Consider the following 12930-nt stretch of genomic DNA (forward strand, 5'->3'; position numbering starts at 1 on the left):
AGAGCCAAAGCATGCATACATATGGGGCTATGACAACATGTGTAACCAAATATAGATTGATAAATCTTTTGCATTTAGGCATGAAAAAACCTTCGTTAAGAATTGTGCACACATACTTTCCAAACATAAGTCAATTTCTTTGTTAACTAATTCAGTGTGGGAAGGTGAATGACACACTCACAAGTTAGTACTTGTTCCATTCCTCAAGAATTGCAATGATATGCCCAAATACACAATACGCTAGGTACTTCCATCATGCGCCAGGTATTTCCAACTTCTTCTCGCATGTTCACATCATATGCCCGTCATATGCCCGTCAAGCGACTGCAGCTAGTTATAATATGCAGTTACTCCCTTGCTATGCCATATCTCGCCCTGTCTGTGTGGATAGCCCACAAGCAACGTGCTGGCATTTGATGGGCAGCCAGAACTTCACAAGTTCAAATCCTGCGGCATGGCAGATTTAGCGTTTCATCCATCTGCGATCAATACATCGAGTACCATTAAAATAGAGGGGTAATAATTACACCTGTTATTAAAGCATTTAAGCATTTAGAAGCTGGAATAATCATGCATGAGGTGCTACATAAGAACACACATTATCATTATTACCACCACCATACCCACTCAAGCACTCTCAAACATACACACACACACAAACACACACACCCATTCATATGCATCCACACATGTGCACTCTCAGCAGCTGTCCACACACTCTCACAGGTGCGCACACACACACACACAACCACACATCCACTGTAACTCATATACAGACACTCTAGCACATGGATACTCACACAAAAAGTGTTTGTTTATTGATGGGTGAGTTTCTATGTTTCCTTATGTGCATAAGTGCGTGATTGGATAGAGGCATGAATGAATGGATGGATGAGGATTTGGGTGCATTGTGGAGCTATAGACGTGTGACCTGGAGAAATTGATAGATATATGTTAAGTGACAGTGTGGGCAAGTGGTTCAGTGGTTGAGTGAGTCAATGGGTAATTGGAGGTTTGCATGGGGGGATGGGTGAATGTGGGGAGGAGTGAGTTGATGAGTGAGTGGACGATTGGACTGGTGAGATAATGGATGGGCGTCCCCCTTACCAAAGTCGAATACTACATTTAGTATTTAACTAGCTAGTCTTTTTTAGTATTCCATAGTATTAGTTTTAAGCAGCATACTATATAAAGACTATTCAGCATGCTGAATGCTAGTCGACTACTAATAAAACACTAAAAAAATTGTTGTATCTAGACTTTTATAACGTCCCTATACAGAAGTGTTAAGTGTTTCAAGGTGTGACGAGGCAAGGGAGGGGGAACAAAGCGAAGACAGAACAGCGTTCTTACTAGACCAGGTGGCATTCAGATCGCGCAAGTGCATGGGGAGGGGAAAGGGAAAAGTGCGTGGGGGTAGGGAGAGGGAAAGTGCAGTACATGGGATAGTAGAATAAATAAGATAAATAAAAACGGCCACTGGTGGCAAGTACGAGGTAAGTGCAGACATAAGTGCTGGTAGGGGTACTGTAGGGATACAGAAAACAGTCCCAGGTGCAGGGGTTGCCAGGGAGGCAGTGCAGGTGGGCAACTGGCGGCGCCTGGGCCTGAGAATCGGAAAGTGTGGCCAGTTAAACAGTGTAGTTTCTGCCAGGAATTCAGCAGGGGAGAGGGGGAGAGAAAGCAGAGGCAAAGAGGAAGGTTTTGAGGTGCTTCCGGAACCGGAGATGCTTCTCCTCATGTTTCAGGGAGGCAGGAAGGCTGTTTCAGAGGGAGGCTCCTGCCAAAGAGAGAGATCTACCACCAACTCGTTGTTTGGAGAAGCGACTGACCCTGAAGGAGTTGGATGCGGATGACTGAAGAGCTCAAGAAGGAAGATATTTAGGAAGAGAGAGTTTAAGGTATTGAGGTCCCAGGCCCCAGAAGGCCTTGTGGACAATGCAGAGGGTTTTGAACTTAATCCGCGCAGCCAGTGGGAGCCAGTGCAGAGATTTCAATCCTGGAGAGATACGATTCTTGGGCTTGAGGCCAAGGACAAGTCTCGCAGTCCTGTTCTGGATAAGTTGCAGAGGGCGGAGAGTAGACCCAGGCAGATTTAGATAGAGGCTGTTACAATAGTCCAGCCTAGAGAGAACCAGGGCTCTGGAAACAGTGGGCTTCTGGAGGAAGGAGAGGAAAGGAAGAATACCTCTGAGGAGGTGCAGCTGGTAGTGTGACTTCTTAGAGATGTCAGAGATGTGAGGAGAGAAGGTGAGTGTGGAGTCGAAGATGACTCAGAGGTTTTTAGCCTTGCAGGTGGGAGCAGGAAGAGGGCCAAGAGAGGCCGGCCAGAGAGCTGCAGGGAAGGAGGGAGCGGGTGTGCCGATGAGTAGAATCTCAGTTTTACTGGCATTAAGGCAGAGGTCATTGGTGGCACACTACTCATGGATGGCAGACAGACAGTCAGAGATGAGGGAAGGAGAGGAGGAGGCCAAGGGTAGCCTGAAAATGAGCTGGGTATTATCCGCATAGCACTGAAAGTTGGGGCAAAGAGCGGCCATGCAGTGGGCAAGGAGTGCCAGGTGTTGGTTGAACAGCCAGGGAGATTGGTTAGACCCCTGGGGGACACCACGGGTAGAGAAAAAGATATCGGAGAGGAAGGACCCAAGTTGGACCTGGGAGGGTCGGTCGGAGAGGAAAGAAGTCAGCCACGCCAGAGACTGACCAGTAATACCCAGGTTATCACGGAGACGGTTGAGCAGGATGGCATGGTTGACAGTGTCAAAGGCAGAAGAGAGATCAAGAAATATGAGGACACACAGGGTGTTGGGGTCAAGGTTGGAGAGCAGGTCTTCACGGATGTTCAGGACAGCAGTTTCTGTGCTTCTGGCAGCTCTGAAGCCAGACTGATGGTCATGAAGACAACCAACAGATTCAGTGTGGAGATTAAGCTGGGAGATAGCCGGGAGCTTGCCCAGGAAGGGAGTGATGGAGATTGGGCGATAGTTAGCTGGGCAGGAGGGGTTGGCAGAGGGTTTCTTAAGAAGAGGGTGCACAAGGGAGTGCTTAAGGGGGGATGGGAAGACTCCAGTGGCAAAGGAGTGATTGCAGAAATCAGCCAGGGCAGGAGCCAGGGAGTCGATGTGGTCCTTGATAGTTTTGGAGGAACAGGGGGTGAACCTGTTTCGACGAGACTTTCATAGATCGGACTTGTCTAGAAACCTCGTCTGCAGAGAAAAGGGGAAAGGCAAAAAAGGGGGGAGGGGTGGTAGCTGCAGAAGGGCCAGAGGAAGAGCAGGGCATAGAGGGGGGTAGGCGATAAGAGGAGAGTGGGGACAGGATGTCCTGAGTTTTAGAAATGAAGTGAGAAGCCAGTGCCATGCAGAGGGCCTGGGAAGGGACCGGAGTGGTAGAGACTGCGGCAGGATTGGCCAGTTCCTTGCAGATTTTAAAGAGTTCAGCCGAGTTGTTAGATGCCGCAGAGACACGGGCTTGGATATGAGCTCTTTTCTTGGTGAGGACAGAGAGCCGGTATTGCCTTTGCAGCAGGCGGCAGGCCAGTTTGTCAGAGGATGAACTTGAAGCACGCCATTTCCTCTCGGCCACCCTATTAGTATTGAATAGTACATTACCACTATTGACCACTACTGAGAAGACAAAAAGAAGACAATAAGATCTTCCATTTCGGTGAGGAGGGGAACGGGGAGGTAACTAGATGGATGTGTGGGTGAATGAATGTGTGTATGGATTGTTTGTGGGTTTCCTGCATAGCCAACGGATGGATAAAGGGGTGGGTGAATGGTTGGGGAAATGCGTGGATGGATGGCTGTTTGAGAGAGCATGTAAATGAGTGCATGCATGGGTGGACATGTAAAAGGTTAGGTGGAGGAAAAGTGTGTGCATGGATGGAATTATGTGTGTGTGTGTGTGTTTTTAGTCAATTGTATAAATAAGTATGTGCGTTGTATATAATGACCATAAGGCAATATGCTAAATCTGTCCCACACATGTGGCATCTCTTGCAAACCTGGTCAATGTACCACTGGGATCAGTGGATGGCTCTACAGGTAACAGCACATCACAGCTGTTATCCACAATGCTCAAGTGGTGGGGGGGAGGAGGCTATGCAACATTATGAACGCGGATGAGTAGAAAATAATTATTTGCTAATTAATTTTACAGCACACATAATGCAATATCCCTGCTTATTAGCACTACATTAATGAATGTCAATACCACTCGATTGAACGGTGGTCCTCTTTCCTCAGTGGGCTGAAGGGCTGGGCTAGGCCTGCTGCCCCTCGAGTGATGTGGCCTTACACTAGCACTCCCGCAGATCTTACCATTTTAGGCAGATGGAACTAGTGGGGGTACAGAAGGGAATCAACATTTCTGCCTCCCCCATCCACTCTGCCCACCTCACATTCATGCATTGACATCAGCATGTGATTTTCATGCAGGCAATAATGCATTGGATTCCCATGCAATCTTCCCCCTGTTAGCACCTGCTACACACTGTTGGATTCCGCAGGGGGTCATTGTAAATGCCTCCTGCCATGCGTATATGCTGGGAGGGATGTACGTTTGGTTGCAATGTGACTTCATTCCTCAACTCAGTTTTTGTACTGTGCCAGTTCACCACCATCTTGGTCTGAAAGTGCGTAACCTTGTCAGAGTTTAAAAAAATAAAAGAGAACATTTATTTGTCCGTCCAATGGGCCAAACACTCAAACGCTAAGCTTAAAATAATTGATGAGATTAATTCTATCCACTCTTTGCCAAAGCATATTCTCCACAAAATGTAGGTATACAATCTTAGCCAGTCATTGGCCAAATTAAATTTGTACACGATAATACTTTTCATTCTTTTACATATGGTAACAATGTTCAGTCTTCAACACACAGTGATAATGTTCAATCTTTGCCTTACCGACACTTTTGACCTCAAAGAACATAGGTCTTCATCAGGGCTAGTGCATCACCAGCGTCATACCAAAAAACACATTATGGTCATTCAATTTTGTAAATTATAACATATGTTTCAAAATGAGTATATATCACCAGTAAAATAGTTACCCAAAACAGAAAAAAAGAAAGAGGGATGAATGAGAAATAGTTCAATACCAACCAGATAACGTACCGGCGATGTGTTACACAGCAAACGTGAACAAGGCGAAAAAAAGACAGAACTGAATGTGAACTAAATGTCATAAAATGAACTCATAACATCCTGCAATTAGCATCAACAAAAATTATACCCAAGGGCTTAACTAAACAGTCCCAGCAACAGGCAGCTGTGCACTCAAGTGTCCACCACCAGCAAGATGTTTCAAGGGATAAGAACCCAAACACATTTCAAAAAAAGATGAAGAGATTGCTCCCATTTCCACCACATATTAGCATTACCGAAAAAAATAACACCTCAACCCCTTCATATTTCTGGCTAATCATGAAACACGCAACCACCAATCTCACCTAGGCTAGTATTTTAAGCTTGGCATTTGAGTGTTTGGCGAATTGCACGGACAAATGCATGTTCTTTGCTTTGTGTCAGGCCTGTTTTGGGCCATAGGGCCTGTTGTTTTAGGTCCATGCAGCAACAGCACATTCATTGATATAGTGTCGTTTTTTTGTCTAACAACTCTACTTCATTAGTGGGTGGTTTGCGCAGAGGAGTACTAGTCCCGTGCCTAAATCCTTGTCAGAATGTAGGCATGTTGTGTACCCGCCCCAGGATCACAGGCCACAGTCAGCTTGATGGAAATGTCCTGAGAGGAGTGTGATATAAAAGGAGAATAAAAGAAAGACATAATGAGGAGGAGCTTACAAGGTGTGTGAGTGAGTAATCGAAGAGCCAAGATTAATGTATTATAAATAGAATGTATAGTCTGGGTGGGTGAAGGGTTCTAGCTGTGCTCAAGCTATCCTACGTATGATGTAGGCAGGGTTGTCCAGGCCATCTCTTGGATATACCTCAGTACAAATAATGCATGCAAACTAAGTTCTGCCAGAATTGTCCATGCATTTGTTTGCTGTTTGCAGTGCAAACAACTGAACCTGCATGGAGGAGAATGCATTGCATGTAACTTACTCATTTGTTTGCTCCTCTCCTTGCAATTAACACTCGTTTGAAGGTGTCCGCCTTTGTACCATGTTGCAAGTGGTTAACTCTTCAAACTGTCTCAGGCATATTGGAGGGCACACACACGAGCTAAAAAGGGGCAGTATTGACATTCAATCCTTTGCAGACACATGTCAGAATGAATTCTTGGAGGAGTCAGTTATGTAGAGAATATGGTGGCCCCCCACCCTTGTGTGTCTGTATGTGCGTTTGCATATATGTTAGGGGTCAAGTCCCAAACAAAAAAAGTGGTGGGGCATATTAACATACACAATGATTGTGCTGTCAGCAGAAATTAGCATATCAAGGTGTCCTCTGAAAAAAGTGGGGGGGGTGGACTGCGTCCACCCGCGTGTACCCTCGACTTGAGCCCTGATATATGTACATTTGAGATTTATAAAGCAGAAACCCAGCTGGGGAGTAACATGTTGCTGGTAACAGGGAGCAGGGATATAAGAGGTATTGCAATGTGTAATGTGTAGGGCGTTGGTGGTGGTCTGGAGCGTGAGAAGTAGGGTTCAGCAGGCAGTCTGTGATTGATGATATTTTCTTGGTCTGTCTGAAATTAATTCCAGCCCTGTTCATTTTTTATGAAAAAAGAAGGTCAGGCGTGAAGTCTAGTTCCCAGTCAAAAATTCTTGATGCAAATAGTAACTGGGTTAAATCCCAACAATATGCAATAGTAACAGTGCAATAGTAACAGTGCAATAGTAACAGTGCAATAGTAACAGTGCAATAGTAACAGGGTTGAATCCCATGTGCTGCTGTTCAATTCCTCTGTTGCTTTTCTCCTCCAAGTACTTTCTTGTCTAAAACAATCTTCAGGGAGGCTGTGTACCTTTTCAGGTGTTGCTAATTAGTTTTCAATTTCAGTCTCAAAGGATTCTGGTATCTGTAGTGATGACACAGCAACTGAATTGTGGCAGATGGGATTTAACCCTGTTAATACTTGGACATTCTTGGGATTTAACCCTGTTATATTTGGCATCAGGTATTTATGACTGGCAACTGGAGTGCGCACCTCGCCTTCATTCATTTCATTCTGTTCATTTTTCATCCTGGGTATTTGTGACATATCATTGACAGGACATAGACCAGTGGGATAGTTGCAAAGATATAATGGATATTTTATCTTCATTCTTTATAGAAATTACATTGTAATGAACTCTGCAAACCTATGCAATCTGCCACAAATCCATGTTTATATTCAGGGTGAACATTAGAACTTTAATTTCAAGCAATCTAAAATTTGCTTTCCAGGCTCGAAATCTGGTGTGGAGGAGTTTCCCCCCTACCTCATCGATCACCCCACAGATCTGGTTGTGCGGTGGGACCAGCCGGCCACATTGAACTGCCGCTCTGAAGGAAACCCTGTGCCCACCATTGAGTGGTACCGAAATGGTGAATATGTGGAGACCAGCAAGGACAACCCCTACTCCCAGCGCACGCTGCTCCACGATGGGTCCCTCTTCTTCCTGCGCCTCAATCAGCGCAAGGGGAAGTCGGATGAAGGCGTGTACACTTGCGTGGCTAGAAACCATCTGGGGACAGCGATGAGCAGAAATGCCTCCCTGTATCTTGCTGGTAAGTCACTGATGAAACATATGGTGCTCAATGGCACACATGGAAGGGGTGTCCTGGCAATTCTGACCTGTTGACATTTAGTTGTGCTCAAACAGGGCAATGTTGCCACGAAATGTACACTGAATGATCATTGCCAAGCGTCCTTTGCCCTTGTCGGTCAGTGAAAATGTAGTGCAAATTTGCCCCACTTTGATGAGACTGCCTGGCATAGGTGCAATGTATGTGGTCAGGCCATAGACTCTATGATCTGCCTACATGAGCAGTTGCTCCAGCTCCATAGGCGTGTGTGAGCAATGCATCTGTTGACATTCTAGCAAAGGAAAACACAGTATTATAATGTTGTGGAATGTAAAATTTGAAATGCTAGCAGCAGATCTAGAAGTATAGCCAAAAAACCAGTGGAACACTGTTCTTATAAGTTTGCATTCACTTCGACCTCTGGCTAGCAGTAGCTTAATGTGAAATGTATGTATTTAATGGTTTGTAATGCTTTAACTTGCTTCCATAATGTCACCATGCTGTGCTGGATTTCATTTGGCTTTCCACAGACTATATACACCCTAAATACGGGATCTTGTCTGGCACACCGGTCGTCAATGACCTTTGAAATGACATAGCCATTCAAATGCTGCTTCAAATTTCTATTTTTTAATTCACCTTTTTGATTAGATTCTTGCCGGAAGCTGTCATTCTGGTTGATTGAATATGGAAATGCGGGGGTCGGGATCACATGAACATTTTTGCTTTTGAAAAATATTTGTTTGGTGGTAATTTGCACCCTCTTACAGAATGGATGTGTTGGACCCTTCTTATTTTGTGCAGGCTGATTTTGGTACAGATAGCCTTTTGATTATTCGTAATTTTTCTTCTTTCTCATGTTCTTATAACGGGAATGCATGTCCCAGAAGGCTAAGTCAAATCCCCGGTCTGGCTCATGATGTTCTCTTGCAGTCTGTATGCCGTGGTTCCGAAAGCTGGATCACAAAAGGTCGTACACAAAAGCTCGCTGTGCTGTGCCCGGGGCTTCCGCACCACACAGACTGCAAGAGATGGATGGGAAGCAGGCAGTCGGAGGCCGTAGCCCACATCATGTATGTGGGGGAGAGGCTGCAGGAGCCGTGTAGTGGCCGGGTTATTCGGGAGAGGGGGAGTGGGATATCCGTGACATGGACCTGGATAGGGTCACGCACAAGAGGTTGCACCTGTAGAATTGCGGCCTTTTGTTCTTAGTCTACTTCTGTATGCCACCAAAAAGAGAAAACAAAAGTGGTAACATTGTTGATGAAGAAAACTGGTAGCTCAGGCCAAGAGGATAAGGGTGTGTGGCATGCTTATGAAATTGGCTCATAATTAAATGCAGCTAGTGGATTTGTTTAACAGCCTGTTGGCTGTGCCCAAAAAAGCCAGCATTGCCACTGCACAAAGTAAAACTGTCATTCTGGGTGTGACAATATATATATTATTGCCAAAATAAGAACAGACTATAGTTGTCTACGTCCATAAATTGTACTAGTGCCACCAAATATTGATATTTTGACCAAAAACCTGTCTTTAGTCCTTGATCTTCTACTCACTTTGAATTTTGACATGAATGCATCATTCATCACATGACTCTCTTATTGTGTTAATGTTAAAACATAAACATTGCTTTTCCTTCTAGATTCCAGAATATTACAACCAGATTCTTCTGACTATTTCGATTCTAAAGCCCTGTGGTGTGTCATTTTACAATGCAATGTTGCATTACTTCCATCTTCATTGCTCTGATGCTCTTATACCTTTTCCATCACTACCAACAAGGCTAACATGTTTCATTCCTGCATAGGCAGGGTGAGGTCTTCTTCAGGAGATCTTAAGGGGGTAGAATTGGGAATCCTAACAATAAATACACGGAAAAACAAGATAGATAATGACTATGCATGTTTAGAGCCGGGGCACTGATGGTATATGTACAGACACAACGCTGAAATTAATTTTACTCTGAGTTACAGTTGGGCGAAGATACCTACCAAGCTAAACCGTGCCTGGGTTTACACATTTTATTTATGCTATTAGCTCATCTAATTCTTACTTTTAACCACCCATAGTATGATCTAGGATCCTGAGTGGGGCGCTGAATTTTTCATGATTTGGTCTACTGTAACAGGGAAGTACAGGAAGCAATGATGAGGGCTGACCTCTTACCTGGACTCTTTAAGTGGTTATTTTCCTACTTAAAAGTGTGCAACATAGTACCAAGCACCTTACTTAGATGATAAAGAGTACCTCTTTATGTCAGCTTAACTTTCATAGGACTTAATTCTTTGACTTCTATTACTTTTCTTTTCTAGTTTTATTGTTTCCTCTCTTGCTCTTACTCTAAAAAAATCGGTTTCCAAATGTTTATGAACAAGGGACATTTACTTAATTATGACATGATCAGTTAACTTAATGCAACATATTAAGGATGTGCAAAACAGAGACACTTGGATCCCTACTTACAGATGTATTCACATGCAGTCCAGGTAGCTCACAGGTTAGTCTCCTGGAAGTCGTCCGAAAAATCTGTTCACTTACATTTCATGGCTCATAAGTCGTTCAAACAGCATGCATGGGGTGGATCATGCGTGTGAAGAGCCAATACATATATGTGACCAGGCAAGGTTCACTTACATTTCATGGCCATAGGTCGTTCCTACACATGCATGGGGTGGATCATGCGTGTGAAGAGCCAATACATACATGTGACCAGGCAAGGTTCACTTACATTTCATGGTCATAGGTCGTTCCTACAGCATGCATGGGGTGGATCATGCGTGTGAAGAGCCAATACATATATGTGACCAGGCAAGGTTCACTTACATTTCATGGCCATAGGTCGTTCCTACACATGCATGGGGTGGATCATGCGTGTGAAGAGCCAATACATACATGTGACCAGGCAAGGTTCACTTACATTTCATGGTCATAGGTCGTTCCTACAGCATGCATGGGGTGGAGCATGCGTGTGAAGAGCCAATACATATATGTGACCAGGCAAGGTTCACTTACATTTCATGGTCATAGGTCGTTCCTACAGCATGCATGGGGTGGAGCATGCGTGTGAAGAGCCAATACATATATGTGACCAGGCAAGGTTCACTTACATTTCATGGCCATAGGTCGTTCCTACACATGCATGGGGTGGATCATGCGTGTGAAGAGCCAATACATATATGTGACCAGGCAAGGTTCACTTACATTTCATGGTCATAGGTCGTTCCTACAGCATGCATGGGGTGGAGCATGCATGTGAGAGCCAATACATATATGTGACCAGGCATGTGGTGGTCAGGGTATCTGGAAGAGGTGGACATGGCAACATTTCTTTTCGCACAGAGCAGTAGAAATCTAGGTAGGGACCTATTGATCCTCCCCTTAAAATGGTGCTCAGTACCAGCAAACTGTTATCTCCAGTCAATGGTGAGTAACATAGTACATCCCACATTCAATCATTGGGGCAGCAACAGAAGGTCTTTGGCAAAGGAGGTGGGGGGTATAAATACTGGTCACAGTCTCTGCTCTTATTCCACAGGAGAGAGAGTTGTGTGCAGCCAAACCCTCTAGAATACCTCCCTTTTCCTATGACTCCCACCTAGCACTTTTCAATTTTTTTTGAACGATTTCTCCCTTTTTCAAATGAATTTTAGTCCTGTTTTGAGTTCTGTGTTAGGAAGATCACTTGAAATTGTTTTATTCCTTTAAACTGAAATAGAAAATATGTCGTTTATTTTTTTTTACTGTTTTCATCTTAATTATATAGCTGCCATTATTCGAGCCATTTTGCAGAGCTCCCCGAAAGCCAAATGCATTTTTTTACTGACTTTCTTTTTTATTTATTAATGCAAACATATAATGTCCTAATATAAATATTTCTGAAAATACATGACGTTTTTAACCCATTTAAGTGGCTTTTCAATCCCTTTCCAAGATTTGAAGCTGGGTTACAGGAAATTACGTTATTCATTTTTTATCTGGACTCATTTACTTTTTTTAAATTGCATAACATTGGAACACATGTATGTTATTTTTAATTCTTTTTTACTATTTTTAAGACTGTAGTGGTTCTAAGTTGATTCATGTGGTCCTTTGACTTTGTCAATACTTTACTAACTGGAAGAAATTTAAAAATCAACTTCTTTCTTTTCTGAAATTAGTGAATAATATTTTCGGAACTGAAACTAATTATCAACATTATGTTATTTGAAACCAAACACAATGCCACTGTGCTCAGAAGCATTTTCCAACTTGATCCGAAAACGATCCTCCAACTCTTCACTTAAGAAGAATACTCATCCAAATATTGACACTTTAGAGTTGTTCTCTGCCACAGCGGATATGCTAATGAGTCTGTGTACCGCAGCAGATATGCTAATGAGTCTGCAAGGAGTGCAATCACAGCTAAATGCACATACTAGAGAACTGAGGGCATATTAAGTGACTGGCAACTTAATCATGTGGGACCTGAGATAACATTCTCAGGAGCATCATTGGAAGTTGCAGTGACTGGTATAGAGACACTATCTGCATGTTTATATTTTTTGTCAACAGGGTGCCATTTTGAACAGGAATGACTTACAAAGTCAGACGTACAAAGCAGAGGCAGTCCTAGGTTATGGTTCCTGGATTGAATACCAGGTGATAAAGATGTAAGAGAATGTAAGAGAAGCAACATACACCAAGAACACGGACTGGAAGACTGGAGGACTGGAGGACGAAACCATATTTGTAATATTTGGAGCCTGAGGCCAGTATTGATATATTTACAAATGACATAGCCTAGCTCTGAGGGCATGATGCAGTAAAGGTGGGTTGAGCGGTTAGTTTGACCAGGCAGGGGCAGGCGGTTGGGGGGCTTCTTTCATTGCCTCCGTCTTTCTCCCACATGGACAATGGTAGTGAAAAGCTATCTGAAGGGGGTTCAAGAATAACGAATGCACTTTAACAAGAAAGCTACACCACTGAGGGACATATACATATTTAGGGGGGGAAAACACAACCCACACATGCTACCACCCTGGTGAACTTTCTTGTTCACCTTGGAGCCATCTTTGTTAAGTTTCATAAAGATTTATAGACAAACCTTTACTATCAAGCATTTGATTCAAACTTCACCTACTCATTCCGGTGAAGAACCAACCAGCTATTGAGTCACTTGTTTCAAAATCTCCCCTCACTCCTGACCTCGAAAAAGTGCTGCAAAGAGGTAGGCGTCAGACAGTGTGTGC

At 43.8% G+C, this 12930-nt stretch overlaps 1 protein-coding gene across 2 annotated transcripts in view; it reads left to right on the forward strand.

The window, feature by feature from the left end:
- Positions 1-12930, forward strand: part of ROBO4 (roundabout guidance receptor 4) — a 969314-nt gene that overhangs the window by 142840 nt on the left and 813544 nt on the right. For both annotated transcript variants that reach the window (XM_069614539.1, XM_069614540.1), the window contains exon 2: positions 7361-7684. In XM_069614539.1, the coding sequence (XP_069470640.1) occupies positions 7361-7684 (324 nt within the window). The remainder of the gene's footprint in view (positions 1-7360; positions 7685-12930) is intronic.

Source organism: Ambystoma mexicanum, chromosome 9 (genome assembly GCF_040938575.1).
Source record: "Ambystoma mexicanum isolate Mex_15411 chromosome 9, UKY_AmexF1_1, whole genome shotgun sequence".
Lineage (NCBI taxonomy): Eukaryota > Metazoa > Chordata > Amphibia > Caudata > Ambystomatidae > Ambystoma > Ambystoma mexicanum.